Consider the following 19311-nt stretch of genomic DNA (forward strand, 5'->3'; position numbering starts at 1 on the left):
GCATTTAAACCCTTTAGTTCAGATGCAACGAAAGTATCCGTTTGGTGCGGCTCTCCAAAACAGCCCGCGTCAGGTTCCCTAAGTCAGGGATCCTGACGTGGGCCACGGGCTTTGTAAGCGGCCATCCTACGACATCGCTAAAGAATATTGTTTGAACTTCGTCGTTCTCATGGGCCTACTGTCATTGTGTCCTTTCATTTGGTAGCTATTCTTACCAGCTTAAGCACATAGAAATTCAGGTCTCTTGCGATTCAACTCAGTGCAGACGTGTGGGCTTACGAGAATAGGCTGCGGCTGTGTTGAACATCGACAGTCGTAACTGAGTCTCGTAAATTATATCACGCACACTCTAAAACCCTCTCTAAAACGATACACGTACTAGCATTTGAGTCAGGATATAAGTTTTATAGTAGTACCGGAATCGCCAGCATTTACTGTACACTATTCACGGAAAAATAATTAGTCTGAGTTTACAATAAAAGTCCACCAATAGAATAATTTTCGTTCTTTTTATTATTATTTTTCCAAAAGGTGTGCTATTATTTCGTTACACCAATAAGATAATGCGATCCGAGTTTTCAGTAGCAAACCTGCGCTCCAGTGAAGGCGGTGCGAACTGCTCCACCTTCTAAGAAATCAGCCTGTCGAGTGTCTACGTCTGCAGCCTCTCTACCGGCAGCTCTGTCAGTTCTCCAAGACGCAGCAGGAACGACGCAAAACCGCAAAGTGAAGCCCAGTCAAACCTTGAGATGGCGACGACTGAAGACGCAGCGTTCGCTCAGGGCATGTTCGTGACCCTCTGGCCCAAGATTGAGCGCTGTCACGACTATGTAGAGTTGCTACTGGCCGCCCAGGAGAAGCTCCAGCAGACAGTGGACGTACTTATTGCCGGTAGGGGAGAATTTTATCGGTAAAGGCTGGGTTGTTGAGCTCTAAGAGGTTACCGATTGTTGATGCAGGTCTTCAAGAGGCGGAAAAGGCCGAGGGAAGCTCCCTTGTGAGCTACGCGGATCGACTCCGCAACTTTCCCTCGAGAGTCGAGAGGTTGCAGAAGAAGCTGACGAGAATCCAGGATCGCCTTATGGCCATGAAGGAATCACCTGGGAAATCCAAGACCATGTTTTCGGCGGAGGAAATGGCGGTCTACGCGTCTCCATTGTTCTGAGGAGTTATCTCAGTGTGTGGAACCCCTAACTGCGTGGATTTTAAGTTGGGCGTTGATCCGTGACGGCTTCTCCACGTGAATGGTGCTTAGGAAAGAAACATCTCGTCCAAACTTAACGTTTCTATCGAATGCAATGGATATTTATGTTGCCAGTGAGCAGTGTACACATGAGATTGCTATTGTCTACACTCCGATCGTAGAGCCCCGAAAAGTTCGTCACACTCCTTCCTTGGCTTTCCTCTGATACGCTATCGTTTTGTCCGTATTCCACGAGCTGCGTCAAATACAAACAGCACAATAAAGCTCAGCCAAAACAGCTAGCCCCATTTTAGCGCGACGTACCTTCGGTCTTCTGTCGAAATATTTGGTCGGCGGAGCTGAGGCGGTGCAAACGGCGCAATTGCAGGTTTGCGAGCAGCCTCTCCCGTCTCTTTTTTCACCGCTTTGGTTGCTGGTCGTGGTACTTGCTCGTTTTTCCGCTTATGCGTCGTTGCAGACATTGATGATGCACTCGTGGTTGTCAATACTCCGCTGGTGTTACTGGCGAATAACTCATCTGCTGATGGTAATAGCTGCGTCATCGCGGGTGTCGCTGCTTGCGGAGGTACTATAATGTTTGATGTCGCTCTAGAAGAAGTTTCCTCGTCCGAGGAGGAGGAGGAGGCATATTCGTCGCCAAGCAGGAAAGAAGCCATCGGTGACACTGTACAGTATACGGTAATTTTTGGAAGGGCTATACGGCTCGAGTATACACGGATCTGCACAACCGGTTCAAAAGTAAAAATGAAATTCTTTTCGTACTTTATTACTTAAGTACGAAGTTTGCTCAACTTCTCGGCGTGTTTTTTTTAGGACGACCTTAGCGTAGGTTTCCCAGATTGAAAAAAATACTCAGAAATCTGATTCTCCATGGATAGTCCAGCTAGGGGGCCAGGTTTCGCCCAGGTTTCCTTATAGAGAACGGAATCAGATTTGGTAATTTACATTCGGGAACTTAAATGACCAAATCAGGTATTTTCCAGGTATAAAACCTGGGATACTCATGTGTGCACGACTTAGGCTAAAGTGGAAATGATCGTAGGCAGTCGACGTCGGAACTCACCGCAACCAATCGTTTTCTTCACCGTTTACCCAGGTATTTTACAGGTTTTAAAACCTGGGTAAATCATGTGTGCGCTACTTAGAAAAATTCTAGAGTGATGGCCGCTGCGGTATGTCGGCGGAGACGCTCATGGTGGCGTACCACGAATGTACCATTATCGACTTCTGCACCATACAGTCATTGTCCAGGTTTTGCCCAAGAATTGACCATGTATTAAAATCGTTAGTGTTTGCATGCATGTTGCACTGACGGATATGCACGAATAACTAGCGCGGCCTCAACTTCATGACTGCGTGCAGCATCTCCCACCTCAGCTTCGTTATACCAGCTGGGACACATCGCTGGGGGATTCGCTGCTCACGCAAGTAAAAAAAAACCGGCACACAAACACACCGCAACTGTCACTGTCCGTTTGCACCGGCTCGTTTACTTCCAAAGCTTCGTAGGAATCGTCACGTAGAGGCCCCGTACGGATTTCTTCAGCCATCTTCTGCAACCGTTTCTTGTTTCTCTTACCGCCCATGCTGTCGTACATCTTGATAACCTTGGTGTCTTGGTCAACCACGAGGCATCCCCAATGCGTGCCACCAAAATTGATAGGAAGAAGCACGAATTGGTGCGAGGCAACACTTTCACCAACTTTGTCGAGCGTGCTTGTAGAGATACGACTTTTGGTGGCCTTTGGTTGGGTTCCATTCTTGGCATCTTTGGCTTTTTTGGGGGGCGGAATGACGGCTGTACAATTGTTCTTGTACCGTGCGAGACAAACCGCAAAAGCACGCATGGCATTATCGTTTATCCAAGCGGAATCTCGAAAGCAATATAGATTGTTGTACGTCAGGTCGAATCCGAATTCAACCAGCGGTGTATACGGCCAACACTCCAGTATCTTTCCCATTATAATACCCGCTGAAGCGGGGTCACTGACCGCGAATTTAACAGTGCTATTCAACCAGGTACAGCAAAGAGCAGCATTGCGACAAGTATCTTGTAGCCCCCACAAGGATTTCATAGCTTCCAGTTGCTCTCTGGTGAACTGACCAATTTTTTCAATTGACATCACGTAACTCTCAATGCTGCCCATTCGTTCACCGTCACTGTCCAGCTCAATTTCTTCATCCAGCGCCACTCCGCCCCTCAACTCATCCAACGCATCATCAACAAGCGATTCGACTAGCCGGAATCGCACTCGATCTGGCACGTCGACGATCACAATACGGACGAACCGCCAGTGTTCGTTTGCACGCTTGAAATGATCCAAGCACTTGGCCATATGCCAGTCACCGTTCGTTTCGATTAACGAATACTAGACAGGCTGGCCTTGGCCAAACTGGTCCATACCAACCATCGTAAGAAGCTGGTAGTTGTACCTAACCATACACAAAGTCTGGTCAAAACCTGGTCATACCTGGGGAAAACCTGTCCAATTACTACCATGCAACTTACTGATTGGTTTTGTGCGTACAGTCCATTTGAATCATCTCGGGGAAGTTGTCCAACATCGCACGCATATGCCCACTAGTGAAGGAAAGGACACCGGTATCTCCACGTGCACTTTCGTGCACCGAAGAAACATTTGCCGATGACTCTCTGTTGAAGTCCATAATCATCTCAGCCACGGCATTGTTATCAGACAGCTCCACGCCTGCGAATACATCAAGTTAGAGGGGAACAAGAAGACAAGACATGTAATTAAACCAAACATTTACCTTGCTTACGCAGCCGGCGAAGTAGATTGTGCACATCATCCATGGAGACTCGGTGCTTTGAGTTCTCTCGAATGTAGTTGTACACGTTTGTTGTCCCGGCTTCGGATTCAACCAGCAGCTCAATACCTGGCATCAAAGGTGAGTCCGCCGGAACCTGGCGAATACCTGGATAAAACCTGTAAATGTCTTCGGAGACACGATTATTATGGGCGTACACTTCACGCTTCATCACAACGCCCCATTGACCGTCACTACGCTTGGTAGCTTGAGCCAGCATCTGAAACGGACAATCGGTAGTCCTCAGCTTGTGTGACGTCCGCTTTCCCGTTGATCTGTCACGTTCGGACCACCCATGCGTACAAATAAACTTGCGCTGATAAGGTTCCATCTCTGCAGGGACGAAGGGCAAATCTGAGTCAGGAAGCCCTTGGTACCTCACTTGGCGCCGAAGATCAGCATTCCTGCGGGCTACATTTATCACCTCTTTCACCACGATTTTTTGGCGCGTCGCCTCCATGTATTCCTTGAGAGACTGCTCCAACGAGGCCCACGAATCATGATGCGCCTTAAATACAGGCACCTGAACCAGCTCTTCTTCTTCGACATCGGAGACGGTTCTTTTCTTTCCTTGACGACGCTTTCTCGTTGGTTCCGTCTCCACTTCATCTTCTTCCACTTCACCCTCTTCCCCTTCGCCCGAAGCAACCTTCTCCTCCTCTGCATCCTCTTCATCTTCCACCGAATCGTCCTCTTCATCGCCCGTAGTCTTCTTTGCTTCACTCGACGTGTCCACACCTCCCTGCCCTTCCTCACCATCTCCTCCTTCATCTGCGACGTCTTCTGCTTCCTCCTCCACTCGCTCTTGAGCATTGCTGTCCTCTGCTACTTCAGTTGGACTAGGGCGAGATGTCTCCATGATTTCTCTGGCGTGTGCTCTCTCTGAGCGCGTACGCGCCGCACGCAAGAGAGCAAGGTTAGTCTGATGAGCTTCCTCGGCCACACGCTCTTGCTCTGCCATCTTCGCCTTGATCTGGGCAGTCTTGTGCGTGCGTGCCATCCTCGGTGCGTGGGGGGGGGGGAGCTGCCACGTGTCTCCCTAACTGGTGGCTAGGAATCAAAAGAAGAAAATGAGAGTAATTTAAACCGTAAAAACTCTACCTGGACAATACCTGCCGGTATACCTGGACAATACCTGAGTGATAAAACCTGGACAAGAGGGGTGCCGTTTTTTTTACATATTAATAGCTCAAGATATTTTCGAAATATCGTGTTATTTTATTGGCCGATGCTACAGTCCATGCGTCGACTCAGTTTATTTTCCATGTAATACTCCATGTAATGTCCATGTGTCGAAATAAATTACTTACCACTGTTTTTAAAATCCATAGTGAATGGAAGTTGTTAGACCTTCGCAAACGAAAGTCCTCTGACATCTCTCGTACATACCGGTATACAGAAGTCAGGAGGTCAACCATACGCATGAACATTAGGCGGGTCGATTCCAGTTTCAATAGAAATGAGATTGTATTAGTTGCATTATGGCTTGCTACCGTGAAGCACGAAGTGAAGGATGCGGAAGCGTAACAGCGTTAGACCAATCGGAGTTACGTCCAGCGACACACTCTTGTCTACATATCGCCAAAACCTCAACATTACGTAGAATCCGCAGTTGTATCCGTCTGTCTGGATCGGTCCATTGACGGACACAACTTTGAAGTCGTCGCTGAGCGTAGTAGCCAGATCCCACGACATGCGGTCCAGTACGTCCTTGTACGTCTTCAGGTTCATTGAGTCGTAGTACAGGACATTGTTCTGCTTGCCATCCACGATCATTGCACACCAATGCATGTTCCCAAAATTTACAGGAATGAGCAGTACATCCGCTTCAGTGAGTAGTTCCTGAACCTTTGTCTTCATTTTTTCACTCATAGATTTCTTCTTCTTTGACGCCGAGGCTGCCTCGACACCGACGATGCGAACGCCGGTGCCCGTCCTGTACAATCTCGCGCAAAAAGCCAAAATCAGCGCATCATTAGCCCATTGGGGCGGCTTGAGACGGTACAGCATCGCGTAGTGGTAATCGTTGCCGTCAATTGGGATGGTATCTTGGGGATAGGCGCGAGCAATGGCCTCTGCCATGCTCTGAAGTGTCGATTGTTGTGCTGCTGGTATGGCGCTGGCTGCATCCTGTGTTAACCATTTGGTAAACGCCATTCCATCATCACACGAACGCTTCACGTTTGCTAAGTATGCCATGGCCTCAATCTGTTCGCGTGAAAATGTTCCGATACCCGCGATGTAGACACACTCGATCTCCGGGTTTTGTCCGTTGCTGTCCATGATTTATCCAGGTATTGTAGATGTTTCTTTGTCTTTTTGTGTAGTTTGACTCTGGGTGAGTACATCGATGGCTGTTTCATTGGTGTTGCTCACAGGCAGCACGGCAACGCACTTGTCCAACAGTTTGGGTGGAAGTAGGTAGAACGCGTTTTTATTCAGCACAGGCGCACTCTCTCTAGTGTACTTGGGTTTCTTGCTACCCGCGTTGTTGTACTTGGTTTGGAGTGGCAGAACACGACGTAGAGTGTCTTGAAGTGGAGGCTTCTGAAGTTGAAGACTGCGCGCAAGTTGTATTAATGTCACCTCTCCAAGACATCTTCTATGGGCTTCTGACTCGTTAAACAACGCTCGTTTCTTCTTGTCGTCTGCTTCTCTCTCCTTTCTGTTCAACCGGGGCCTACCAGACTTCGCAGCTTTGGGGTTCAGACAGATGCGCAATCCACTATCAGTATTTTTCTCTTCGTTGTCATCAGGAGTGGTCTCAAGCGCAAGCTGCTCCATTTCGGGCTTGGTTCCGGTTCGATTTCGGCTGGTTGTCACTGGAGAGGTCACTTCATCTGTTTCTGTTTCTTCTCTCGTGACTGGAACCTTCGTTTTTTCAACCTTTACACGTTTGCGCTGCCTAATGTTCCTCCATTGTTGCACGACGAAGTCTAAATGCTCACAGTACTCGTCGTCATCAGAGATATCGGCTAGCTCACTGCATATAGCCTGGAACGCGCTGACTGCCTTCTTGTACTTAACATTAGCGTCAAGCACCTTGTGTTTCGCCTCCCCTGGTTTAAACTCATTAAGCACAAAAGGCCGCGGAGTCATCGGTTGTTCAGCAGGATGTAACCATCTTAATGAATGACATGTCAGACCCTCAGTACAACATCAATATTGGATATTACATGGACAACTCACGGCTTATACGTGGATAAATTGTGAGTTAACCCACCTTTCATCGATGCAACTCAGCGGTATTACGCTTCCTGGGGCGTTACTCCACTTCCGAAACGCGATCGCGTGTTGACAAGGCAGACGCATTGCAGAAGCAAACGAGCAAGTGCAGCTCCACGTTTTCAAATCCACAGCATGCGTCTTGTGTTTACCCGTCACCTCCACGAAGCCTGGATTTGACTTTAAGTCGAAATTGAACTTGTCGACCTTCGAACATGCCATTACGTACTCCTTCTCCACGTGTGTTGCTACGAAATGCGTCGTAAAGCGCAAAACTTGGCACATCTCCTCGTCGTAGTTGCGGTTGACACGTAACCCGATCCTAGTCTTGTCGAACACGTATTCACTGGAAGTCCTGGCATCAGCACCCACAAGGGCCTTCACGGTGTCCGTCATGGTCATGTTGGAGTTTACCCCGTCCTTAAAATGCCCAAACCAATTCTCTAAATGGTTGTTCGTGTGGACGCGCAAATGTGCCAACCGTGAGCGTTGGTACATGACCCACATCTCCGTACAAGTGTTCCAGTTTTCATCCATGTAGTTGTAAAATGCCATATATCCAGTCCTAGTGCAAAGTGCCTTCATGGAGGTCCAATTGGTCTCGTAGATCTCTGAACTTAAGGCATATACCATGTTGTGGACTAATGCGTCGATGGCGTCGTGATCGTCCGACGAAAGTTTACCATATTCTGGCTTCCTGGACGCTGTGCGGAGATATTTGATGACGTGAAAGACGCAAATCAACACGCGCGACTTAGGGAAGTACCGACGCAACACGCGGATCTCATTCAGATCTTTGTCGACCATTATAACTTGAACCTTGTCGCCAATCTTATCGTCAATCCGAAATAGATGATCCAGCGCTCGGGACATCTGCCAATCGGCGTTTCGTTCGAGCAAAGACTGTTGTACAGGCTGCCCACGCCCATTGTCGTCTATCATCATGAAGGTACAAAGCTGGTAGTTGTATCTAATGCACATTACATGGACAAGAATCGCACAATACATGGGCATGACATTAAAATAAGCATGGACAATACATGGACAAATAATTGCACAATACATGGGATGACTTACCGATTCGTTTTGTGGGTACAGTCCACAAGCAAAAGCTCTGGAAACCTAGTAACCATGTCGCGCATATGTCTGGAAGTCATGCTGATCACACCAGAGTGTCCCGCATCAGTTTCGTCCACCGTGACTACGTTACCGTCAATAGCTGCGAATTCCGCGAGAGTTGCGGCGCAAGCGTCGTCGTCATTCAACCCTCCTCTTATCTCTGCTTTAACACGTTGCACAATGTTGTCCACATCCTTCTTGACGAGGTTCTCGCCTCTCCCCAGAAGATACTCATAGATGCGTGCGCGCTTTCTACCCGTACATCACCATGCTGTCCACAGCATCCTTCGTGTCCGTGTCGTCCAACCTACGGTTCTCCGCGTACGTCTTGAACTGCGCTGTCCCCACCGCATGGTTGTGCTGGTACACACCGTTCTTTACGCGAAGGCAGCATAAGCCGTCAACTTGCACGAGCTGCACCACAAATCGAAATGGACAACCGCATCCTCGGACGAAGTGCTTGGTTCGCAATCCGCTGCTCCTGTCTTTTGCTGGCCAGCCATGTGTGCAGATGTATGTGCGTTGGTAAGCACCCCACGTCTCTGGTACGTACGGAACATCCATTCCCTGCTTTGCTGCCGCTGTTTGACCCAGCCGCTTGTTTCTCAATACGCAACTAAGCGTTGACTGGATGCGGATGACCTGGCGGGACTTTACCGAGTAAGCCTTCAAATACTCATTCCACGCCGACCAGCTCGGATACGTCACGTCTGCGGGGCCCTCCACAAGGGAGGGAGAGTCTACGACCTGGACAATACATGGACGCTTGAAATCGTCCGTGTCAGGCGAGGCGTCGTCCGAGTTTGCAGCCGCGCCGGAGGCTGCGGAAGCCGTGATGTCGATATCTGAAGAGGAGTCGGACGATCCACCCTGTATTTACAAATAGATAACGCACGGTTAGAAACACGTTCACAGAGACCACAAACAGCAAGATAACGCACCTCAGACGTCGCGGAAGCGGGTAGACTGAGCGACATGGCCGGCGATTGCAGCAACGGTTGATCTCGTGACGTAGGCTGCGGCGTGCAGGTAACGGAGTGGCGGCGGCGGCAATGCTCGAAGGGGGGCGAGTTTGGGTTTGAAAAGCAAATGAAAGGCTGGTGTGATTGGTACAACTACCGGTATACAGTATTGTACCGGTATTAGCTACATAGATCACATCGTGGACAATACACGGATGAGAGTTGGACAATAATTGCACTCAACGACTGGGTTGTTTTTATAAATTACCGAATGAAAATATTTTACATCATGGACATTACATGGAGTATTACATGGAAAATAAGCGGATTTGACGCATGGACTGTAGCATTTCCGTATTTTATTTAGCTGATTTATTTGTTTGTGGAACCTTAGGTAGTTTGGTGGAATAACAAACAGTAGCACAGTCGCATTTTTGGGAGATCTGTAAAACTCGCAAACAAAAAACTCTTGGGCTGTCCCTCCCAGCCTGGGGAGGGTATGGAAGTTATGGCTTACGGGCAATATTGAATCCGTAAAATGTTTACCGTTAACAGCACGCATAACGTTTGATGCTTCCTCCATACCAATTCGTCTTCAACAATGCAAGAACAGTTGACGCTGAGTTGTAGAGCTTCCTTGTTGCTATTTTACAGCTCGATTGATTTTATATACAAGCATACTACAATACACTCGCGTAAGAAAAAAAATGGAAGCAGCATGCTGTATTCAAGCTTAACCGCTACGGTTTTGTAAATCTTCGATCGATTCCTGGTGCAATTATCTGCAGGTTCTTGAACTCGCTCGACTAGATGCCCCATTCGGGAATTAACATACCGAGGTCTTGAATATCCCAGCTCAAAAGCGCGGACAGGGGTGTGATCTTGATCATAAGCTCAAGTAGGCTGCCTAGAGCGACGTCCATCTTGAAAGCGTAGTCGGAGATATCCGTTTGCATCGTTGGAGTTGTTGACTTGAGGATTACCAAAGAAATTGGATAATGCAATAATGGCGTGCAGGTTTGCTGCCTTCAATACTCTTCGAATCGGAGGTATCGTGGCGAACGGCACTGAAGCATGGCTCAGATCTAGCGACCGCAGTAAAAGTTGATGACATACGTGGTCCAGCATAACGAGGTGGTAGAACTAGGAGCTAGAAAATCTGAGGTGGTAGAACTAGGAGCTAGAAAATCTGCATTTCATCGGCTCCAGTACGTCGATTGTGGCTCACCAGAAATAATATGTGCTCTTGAGATTCCTCACACTCTTCTCGTCCAACACCTTGCTCTGCTCGAGGATCATCATGTTTCAGAAGGCTTCCGGAAAACACCAACGAGATTTTTGTCATTGTCCTCCAGGCTGCCGTGTAAAGCCGATAAAAATTGTAGGAGAGGACCCTGCTGCACAGCTGAATCGGAGCATATTGTGACGAAGCCAACACGAAAACGTTTAACCCGTATCTTCGTTGAAGGTTTCCTATACTTCTTAGAAAAAAAAACTCCATAAGAAGCGCTGTCATTCGTTGTACTATTATATCAAGAGCGACCGAAGATGCATGTGGCTATCAAAAGTCTCGTTGGAGAAGGCAACGATTTAATAAATCTCCTACCCTCGTCGTGATTTCTGCGCTTTATTTTGACGAAGAAGATGAGACGTAAATCCAACGCCTTTTTTAATATCACATCACCAAAGTTGCCGGTCCATCTGTACTTGCAATAAAGGTCACGATTTGCAGATTATGCACAACGTTGAACTTGGTGCAACTCAACTACGTGTATATAACCCGCAGTGCTACTAAACTGCATTTTCGTTTGCCGCTCTAGATCACACCGGCCTCATTCTTCAGCTTGTCCACGAGTTCGTCCACGCTAGCCACCTTGATACCGGCCTTGCGTGAGGCGGGGTCCTTGACCTCCACCACGTCGATGCGCGGGGCGAGGTCCACGCCGAAGCTGTCGGCTGCAAGGGTCTCGATTTTTTTCTTCTTGGCCTTCATAATGTTAGGCAGCGTGGCGTAGCGAGGCTCGTTAAGACGCAAGTCGGCGGTCACCACGGCGGGCAGACCGAGCTTGAGCGTCTCCACACCAGAGTCAGTCTCACGGGTGATGTTGACGGCGTCACCGTCCACAGCGACATCCGAGGCGAACGTGCCTTGGCTCCAGTCCAGCAGACCGGCGAGCATAGGGCCCGTCTGGGCGGCGTCGGCGTCGATACTCTGCTTGCCACAGATGACGAGCTTGGGGCCCTCCTTGGCCACGACCTCCTTGAGCAGCTTGGCAACGGCTAGCGGCTGCAGCTCCTGGTCCGTGCGCATGTCCGTCGTAATGTGAATACCACGGTCAGCACCCATAGCGAGGGCCGTTCGGAGGGTCTCCTGGCTCTGCTTCGGGCCGATCGAAACGGCGACGATCTCGGACGCCACCTTCTTCTCCTTGAGGCGGATGGCCTCCTCCACGGCGATCTCACAGAAGGGGTTCATGCTCATCTTAACGTTCTTAAGATCCACGCCCTTGGGCTCCACACGGATCTTGACGGCGTAGTCCACCACGCGCTTTACGGGTACCAGAACCTTCATAGCAGTAGTTGTAGTGGGGAGATCCGAATCTTTGACTTGGTTAGGATATCGACGAATGAGAGGGAATGCACTCGAACGCAGCATGTTACTTTTGGTATACTTCTGAGTTACTTAAGCAAGTGTGTGCTCAATTTGTGATTCACTTAAAACAAATTGCATGTATTGATGAGCTTAGATTTCAAGTACCGTACCCAAATGTCGGCTGATTTGGGTCTTCTGGCCGGTGGTGGAGGGCTAAAATTAAGCCATTCAGCGATTTGCGCCAAGGCAGCACGCGTCTTCGGTGCAGTTTGTCTGTCCATCCACAGCACTGCATCATGTTGCACCGCGTCGTGCGTCGCGTCTCGCGAGTATCTTCCTCCCCTCTATCACTCCCCCTCTTGTCTCGGCGGTTATCCATAGCCCCCGAGGTATCCACAGCCTCCTGTGGCCAATACATTGAGGAAGAGTACAACGACAATGCGCATCCCAGTGCCGTCTCGGGCGTGTATCAGCTGCCCGGGACCCTGCAATTGGAGAAGGGGGAGACGCTCGTGGCGCCGGAGGTGGCGTACACCACCTACGGCAAGCTGAACGTGGCGCGGGACAACGTGATCGTGCTGTGCCACGCACTCACGGGCCACTCGCTGGTACATCAGTACTGGGATGCCATGGTAACGCCCGAGTGGACGGACAAGTATTTCATCGTGTGTAGCAACGTACTCGGCTCGTGTTACGGCAGCACATGTCCGACGTGTATCAATCCGCTCACAGGACTCCCGTACGGCCCAGAGTTCCCCGCTGTGACGCTGCGCGACGCCGTTGCTCTACAACGTCAACTATTGGAGGACGGGCTGGGTGTGCGTCAGGTACAGGCCGTGATTGGCGGGTCATTGGGCGGCATGCAGACACTGGAATGGGCGTTCCAGGGCCAGGACTTCGTCAAAAGCTTTGTAGCCATCGCATGTGGCGCCCAGCATTCGGCGTGGCAGATCGGTATCAGCGAACTACAACGCCAGGCCATCTACATGGACCCGAACTTCCGCGATGGCCATTACACGTCCAACGCTCCTCCTAACACCGGCCTTGCGCTGGCTCGCCAGATTGCCATGGTGAGCTACCGTACTCACGCCGCGTATGCCGACAAGTTCGGTCGATGCCAAGAAGAAGCTGCTCAAGACGACAGCCTGGCCTCCAAGCACGGACGCTATGTAGTACAGTCGTATTTAGAGTATCAGGGAGAAAAGTTCCTCTCTCGCTTCGACGTTAACTCGTACTTGGCTCTACTGCACATGATGGACACGCACGACGTCGGTCGTGGCCGCGGCGGTGTCGGTCAGGCACTGGGGTCTTTGTCGCAGCCTTCTCTGGTCGTCGGTATCGACTCGGACGTCCTGTATCCATTGTCCGAGCAGCAGGAAATCGCTGACCTGCTGCCTAACTCGCAATTCGCAGCACTATCGTCGCCACACGGTCACGACGGATTCTTGCTGGGCCAAGAGGAGATCAGCGAACTCACCAAGAAATTCCTTGCTGAGAACGTGGAGTGAAGAGGATGGACGGAAGCAACAAGCTCAAGTTTAACGACTCGACTGGATGCCCACAGCAGCGCCCCATTGAGCGGCGGCAGGTCGGTATGCCAGTCAACGAGTTTCCTGGAGTGTATAAGGGAAACACCATTAGAGACGTCGTTCCTGTCGAGAGCCCGATCAACTCTTCGTGGTGAGTGATTCGGTTCAGCGGCTAGCAACGAAATGGACCACTTCTATCGGCCGGATAATGAAAAATGGGACTATTTTCCTTTTTAAATTGGGAATTGTGCACTAACGCTTCAGTAGTACCGGTATTAGTTGAACGACATTCCAGTGAAGAAGATTTAAATTTGAAAGTATGATCTTTGATCTATGTCTACATAAAGTAGTTGTGCGCCTGACGCAGTCTACTTGTACAGCAGCGAAGACATTTGCGAGACGCGCTTGCTGGAGTGGCGGAAACTTGAGGCCAAGCGCATATTGATAAGCTTGAGCACTGCTACTGCCGTGTGTGGTGCGCGATCCTCCAAAGTCTCCATCGCTGCAGCCCTTAAGCGCAACATTACGCTGTCTGAAGTAGCGAAGTATTTGTAATCTGGATCCATACCAGCCACACTCGGCGTGATGATAGAACCTGGCCCGATCTTCAGCAATCGCGACTTGGACGTCGTGAACGGCGTCCACTGAGATTCTTCCGGCACCACAAACGACAGTTTACGTCGATTAAAGACTCCACTCAGGTCATTTGCATCACTTTCGTCGTTCTGACAAGTGTCGTGGTAGCCTCCTCCATCACCAACATCCGAGTATCGGATTCCAGGGATATTGTGTGCATTCGAAAACTCGGAATCCGTGACAAAATTCATGTACCCAAAGCAGATAAAGTACGTGTCATCCCGCAGACGCTCAGGCACAAGTTGTGACCCATTGGGCACCACGACAATGTCCAGATACGCCGCAAGAGGGAGCAGCTTCTGGTAACTCGCAGTGCCGTCATGTTCGGGTGACGCAGTCATGAAATGTTCCCAAAGTTCCAACTGACTCTTCCCCTTCCACTCGTTCAAAGACTTGCCAGGTCTCGGAGTTTGAGGCGTTAAACAAATATCATCAGGAAGCAGTTCGTTCTCGCAGATTTCCAGTGCGATATCCACGTCGCTACTAAGTAAATGCACACGTCGCGAGTAGTGATTTTGTCGAAGTGCACACTCAATCTCCGGTTTGAGGCCACAGAAGTAGATGTCGAACATGTACATGTCTGCGAGAGCTGAAGTTTTGCGGAAATTGAGTAACGCAGTAGCATCAAAACTCGGGACAAGTCCGAAGTCAATAACCACGAACTTGAGTTTGGGGAAATCCAGCGAATGCACGCGAGTGTCCATACGCTCCAAGATGTTGACTGACGTTCCGAAAAACAGATATCCTTGGAGTCGTAACACGAAAATGGCGCTTCCTTCCGAGTCGAGATACGCCGTTTGTTCGGGCGTACGGTCCACTGCGCTACGAGTTAATGCACCAGTTGTTTCGTGGTGTACACAACCCACAGCGTGGATACGCCAGATGAGTTCGATCATGGAGATAGTGATACCCAGAGCTACACTCTCCAACATGCCAATAATCAAAAAGCTCGACGTAATGAGCACAACTGTGGCCTTTTCAATAGGCTTGAGGAAGTGGAATGGGGTCACCAAATAGGCCTCTAAAAAGTGCAGTCCAACACTCAGCAGCAATCCGCCGAAGATGAATTTGGGTACGAATTGAAGCATCCGGATACCCACCATCCACAGCACCACAACCAGGAAGGCACAGACCAAAGCTGGGACCTTCTCATGAGCCTCAAATTGCTTCATAATGCCCATAGCAGACAGGTAGTGACAGCCTCCACAACACCCCATCAAGCCACTAGCGAGATTGGCCAATCCGATCACTCGCATCTCGTTATCTGGAGAGATTTCCCGTCCGAAAAGCGTCGAAAGTGACGTGGTAGCGACACTGTATTTGAGTGCTCCGAGAATGATAAGAGAGACCATAAACTCCATGCATTCGTTGGTAAGCGTGTGCCAATGCACGTGTTGAAAGTCGATCTCAGCCCAAGGAAACCACATCGGCGTATCTTCCACTACCACTGGGTCCCACGAAAACACCCAGCCTTCTTTACCCAGTCGTTCCATATTGGACCCATACATGGAGGCAATGACTTGGAATCCCACAAGGGACAGAGCTAGTAAACACGGGAAGGAGAAAGCCACGGGGAATTTCAAGTACTGACCAAGTCTAGCCAAGCCAGCGAAAGCCACTGCGGGGAGTAACAGCAGCTGCACTTTCCACGTGAAGAACGCCGCTGTCACCGCTTTACTGGACGCCATGTGCACTCCGTTCTTCATTAATTGCGCTCCGATTCCGGATAAGAAACCTGCAATTACCGGATACGGCATGTAGTTTGCGATGGATGTGACTCGAAACAACCCCATTAAGAAGAAGACGAGGCCTAGAATCATGGAGGTGATGGCGACCATCACGACTGTGGTGGGCACCACTTTTTCCAGATCTCCATGCAAATGGTGCGAGATTTTCTCGGCCATCTCGGCCATTACTGGCGCCACGAACACATCGATGGCACCTAATGTCCATGGCGCGCAACTTTGCCAAGCTAGAACCACCGACAAAATCGCAGTACCGAGAAGGTTAATGTCGATGAAGTGGGCGATTACTGTGGCCAATGGCGTTCCGTGGCCCACGACAACACTGGCACAGGACACTGCAAGTGTCGACGATAGTAAAAACGCAATCACGCCTGACGTCCCGTTCACGACAACGTCGAGTAGTAATGATTTAACCTTCCATGGGCTTAGCTGTGGAGTCGCGAGGGGATCCCTGGAGCTGAAGCTGTCGTGGACTGAGAATGTGAGCTGAGAGCTGTGTGGATTGGTGACGGCTCCGTATTGACCGGGGCGGCTTGTACTGCGGCTCTGAGAGCTCAAAAGCAGTCCATGTTTGGCGGCGTCTTGCACGCTGCGTACGCGCCGCATGAGTTGCATCTTCTGGTGCGTGGGCGTGAGGTTTTCCTGCGAGACGGCGTGAACTGGGGGCGACCCCGCGGGCTGCAGCAGCGTCGTCATCTCCACGCCGCCGCGCTCCAGCGGCAGTGCATCCGTCTCCATTATTGTCGCTGAGTAATAAGGGCGTTGCGAGGTTACGACGGTTTGGTGATGGGTTACGGAAAATGACTAGATTCAGTAAGGGATGTGTTGCAGGGGCCGTAAAACAAAGTTGAAGTTTGGAGGCTGGCAACAAATAATTTAGAAACCAACTAGATTTACAGCTAGGAAATATACTGCTGTCATCACTGGGCTCACCTCATCATTGAAGCAGAATCGAATGCATGAATCGTGGTCGATGCCAGTCGATTGTACCAAACTTTGTTAGATCTGCGGTCATCTCGCCGTCGTCATCGAGTGTGGATGATGACCATTGCATTTCATTCCCAACGAACGGGGGAAGCTAGGGTTGCAATACCTATGATAGCTGCGGGCAGATTGTCATTTCCGAATTTGCGCCAAGATCAGCCGACAGCAGTCATGCAGCACGCCACCGATATAACCACCTCGATCGCAGACAAGGTTTACGATAGCGTGATCTCTGCCGTGTCTTACTTCGCTATCGAGTACACGTCCAACTGGAACTGGCATTTTGAGGACTTGGGCACGCTTATCCCGGTGCGCTACCTTCCGTTACTGACTGCATTTACGTACGCCACTAACGATGATTTTACGTGCTGCAGACACCGTGAACAACCAAGCTCGAACGAAAGTTAACTCTTTCATGTACCGATACTTCTTCGTATTATTACCGAGCGCCTCCGCGTAGCTTCGCCTCCGCTTTGGGGGTACTTATTCCGAAACCTCTGAGCATATCTTTAATTTCATAAATCTGGGTCTAATTTAGACCGGTCGTTTAAAATGCTAATCCGATCAATCGAGATGTATCTTCTGAGGGATCCGATTGGCTGATTTTCGATCTGCTTCGATAGAATCCGACTGATCGGTACACTCCTGGACACAATTACAGCCACCTCGTCGAGTGCCCATACCAAAATTTATCGGACCGGATGACCTTATGGGACCTGTACCAAAACTAGGGTACGCTATTTGAAAACCCTCAAAACCAATTTATTAGTTTATGGATTAGATGCTGTGGCCCACACACTAAACACTATTATTTTGCAGAAGGCGGGGAGGGAGGCGATGACGGCGTCGGCACGTGTGACAGGAGGGTGGCGACGACGGCATGCAGCAGGAGGGTGGCGGCGGCGACAAGAATAGCGGCAGCAAGGACAGGAAGGAGCTCAAAGACGAAAGAAGCGAAGGGGATATCAGCAGCGGGCGAAGCGTCAAGGGCTGTGATGTCTTACCCGGCAGGGCGGGCGGCAGGCTGCCCGTTGGGTGCGTGCCTTCATGTGGCACTTCGAAGGGCGGACTCCGGTGGTTTCGTCAGGCCACCTAGCTACCGCTGGTCGTGTCGATGTAGAGCTAGATGCTAATAGTAGTTGTGTGTGGCTAGCGAGCGTTAAATATTGTAAAGTATATCCGAGTAATTGACGTAAATTATCAACGTCTCTTTAAAAACGGGTACAATAATAAGAATGTGCAGTGTAGAAGCTACAACTGTAGCTACTGCATCTCGCCATCACAGAGGCTCTTAATCATGTCGCCATTTAAGCGCTTTCACGACATTGCTACGGTATAAATACAACAAAATTTAGAAGCGCTTATGGAGTCAATTGTACTCAGCCCATACAATTTTCTAGTCAGCCAAAATGACACATGTTTTATTTTAATTAGGTTTTTGTATTGGGCCCATGGTGGCCGTAAATTGTGTCCAGCTTGACAAATCTCTTTTTTGTATGTGTGCCTCCCTTTAAATGACAAAAACGCGAGAGTTAGCACACCCTTGCTATTTTGAAGCATATTTTGCAGCTTGTGTGAAAACCGCATAGTCCAATAATAAAAATTGACTGAGTTATGGGCACTCGACGAGGTGGCCGTATAATTGTGTCCAGAAGAATCCGACTCGGCACTACTTCGCCAGGGTTCTTTGTGTTGAAATCATTTGCATAATAAAACCACTAAAAACCTGGGCTCTTCAATATGTCGTCGAGCTTGAAAGAAAGCAGCGGCTTCGGCGGGCCCAAGCCCTCAGCGACAACGCTACCAAATTGTCATCGACGCTAGGCTTTAACGGTGTGTGAAGAGAGCTAAAGGCAGCTGGGTTGACGTCTAAGCTTCCAAGTGGCCTCGACGATCGATATCGGTTTGTCCTCCCCGGTTGTACTGGTAGCGGAAGAGCTGACGTTGATTACCTGCTTGGAGAAGAAGAAGTATTGTGGCACTCCGTACAACATTGTGAGTAGTACCTGCTCTCCAGCGCTTACAATAATGCTGTTGACTCAAAACATATAAGTACCGTTGTTGTAGGTAAACCTGATGTCGTACAAGATGTCGGCGGACACGAACATGCAGATGATCATGCTTTTCACACTGCTCAAGTGACTGCAGGCAATGCCGACCCCGACGTATGGTGCAGAGATGGAGCTGCAGAAGCCGCCGCCACCCCCAGTGCTACTCCTCCCAGCACAGGTTTATCTATAGTCCCGGCACCGACTCAGTCGGCGCGGTGTGTGGCGATATCGTCAAAGCAAATGTACAATAATAGGAGCAGGAGAAAGCGTGAGTGCGTTGTCTGTCGCTATGACGGAAGATACGCGACATAGGTATCCGATTACTGTCTAACTCACACCGCGTGTCTTTGCCGAGTTGTGCACGGTGACGCTGAAACTCCATTTGTCTGGCCACATAGCACTTGGACCTGCTGGGACAAGTTTCACCGCTTCTA

The 19311-nt window shown here is 49.7% G+C and overlaps 6 protein-coding genes across 6 annotated transcripts; 3 read left to right on the forward strand and 3 right to left on the reverse strand.

The window, feature by feature from the left end:
- Positions 1-698: 698 nt before the first annotated feature.
- Positions 699-1275, forward strand: PITG_10298 (uncharacterized protein; the record flags this gene model as incomplete). Its single annotated transcript, XM_002902071.1, has 2 exons — positions 699-891; positions 960-1275. The coding sequence occupies 2 exons, from the start codon at positions 750-752 to the stop codon at positions 1163-1165; spliced, it is 348 nt and encodes a 115-aa protein (XP_002902117.1).
- A 106-nt stretch (positions 1276-1381) lies between these two features.
- On the reverse strand, positions 1382-1860 carry PITG_10299 (uncharacterized protein; the record flags this gene model as incomplete). Its single annotated transcript, XM_002902072.1, has 3 exons — positions 1382-1439; positions 1508-1644; positions 1693-1860. 3 exons carry the CDS (start codon positions 1858-1860, stop codon positions 1382-1384), a joined length of 363 nt encoding a protein of 120 aa, XP_002902118.1.
- A 9215-nt stretch (positions 1861-11075) lies between these two features.
- Positions 11076-11965, reverse strand: PITG_10300 (electron transfer flavoprotein subunit beta; the record flags this gene model as incomplete). Its single annotated transcript, XM_002902073.1, has 1 exon — positions 11076-11965. One exon carries the CDS (start codon positions 11909-11911, stop codon positions 11156-11158), a length of 756 nt encoding a protein of 251 aa, XP_002902119.1.
- Positions 11966-12228: 263 nt separating this feature from the next.
- PITG_10301 (homoserine O-acetyltransferase, putative) lies at positions 12229-13440 on the forward strand (the record flags this gene model as incomplete). The annotated part of the gene is made up of 1 exon (XM_002902074.1): positions 12229-13440. The coding sequence occupies one exon, from the start codon at positions 12229-12231 to the stop codon at positions 13438-13440; it is 1212 nt and encodes a 403-aa protein (XP_002902120.1).
- Positions 13441-13829: 389 nt separating this feature from the next.
- Positions 13830-16580, reverse strand: PITG_10302 (Sulfate Permease (SulP) Family; the record flags this gene model as incomplete). The annotated part of the gene is made up of 3 exons (XM_002902075.1): positions 13830-14152; positions 14219-16256; positions 16353-16580. The coding sequence occupies 3 exons, from the start codon at positions 16578-16580 to the stop codon at positions 13830-13832; spliced, it is 2589 nt and encodes an 862-aa protein (XP_002902121.1).
- Positions 16581-16997: 417 nt separating this feature from the next.
- PITG_10303 (uncharacterized protein) lies at positions 16998-17989 on the forward strand (the record flags this gene model as incomplete). Its single annotated transcript, XM_002902076.1, has 3 exons — positions 16998-17135; positions 17689-17861; positions 17980-17989. 3 exons carry the CDS (start codon positions 16998-17000, stop codon positions 17987-17989), a joined length of 321 nt encoding a protein of 106 aa, XP_002902122.1.
- Positions 17990-19311: the final 1322 nt, after the last annotated feature.

This window comes from Phytophthora infestans, genomic scaffold, assembly GCF_000142945.1.
Source record: "Phytophthora infestans T30-4 supercont1.18 genomic scaffold, whole genome shotgun sequence".
Classification (NCBI taxonomy): Eukaryota; Oomycota; class Peronosporomycetes; order Peronosporales; family Peronosporaceae; genus Phytophthora; species Phytophthora infestans.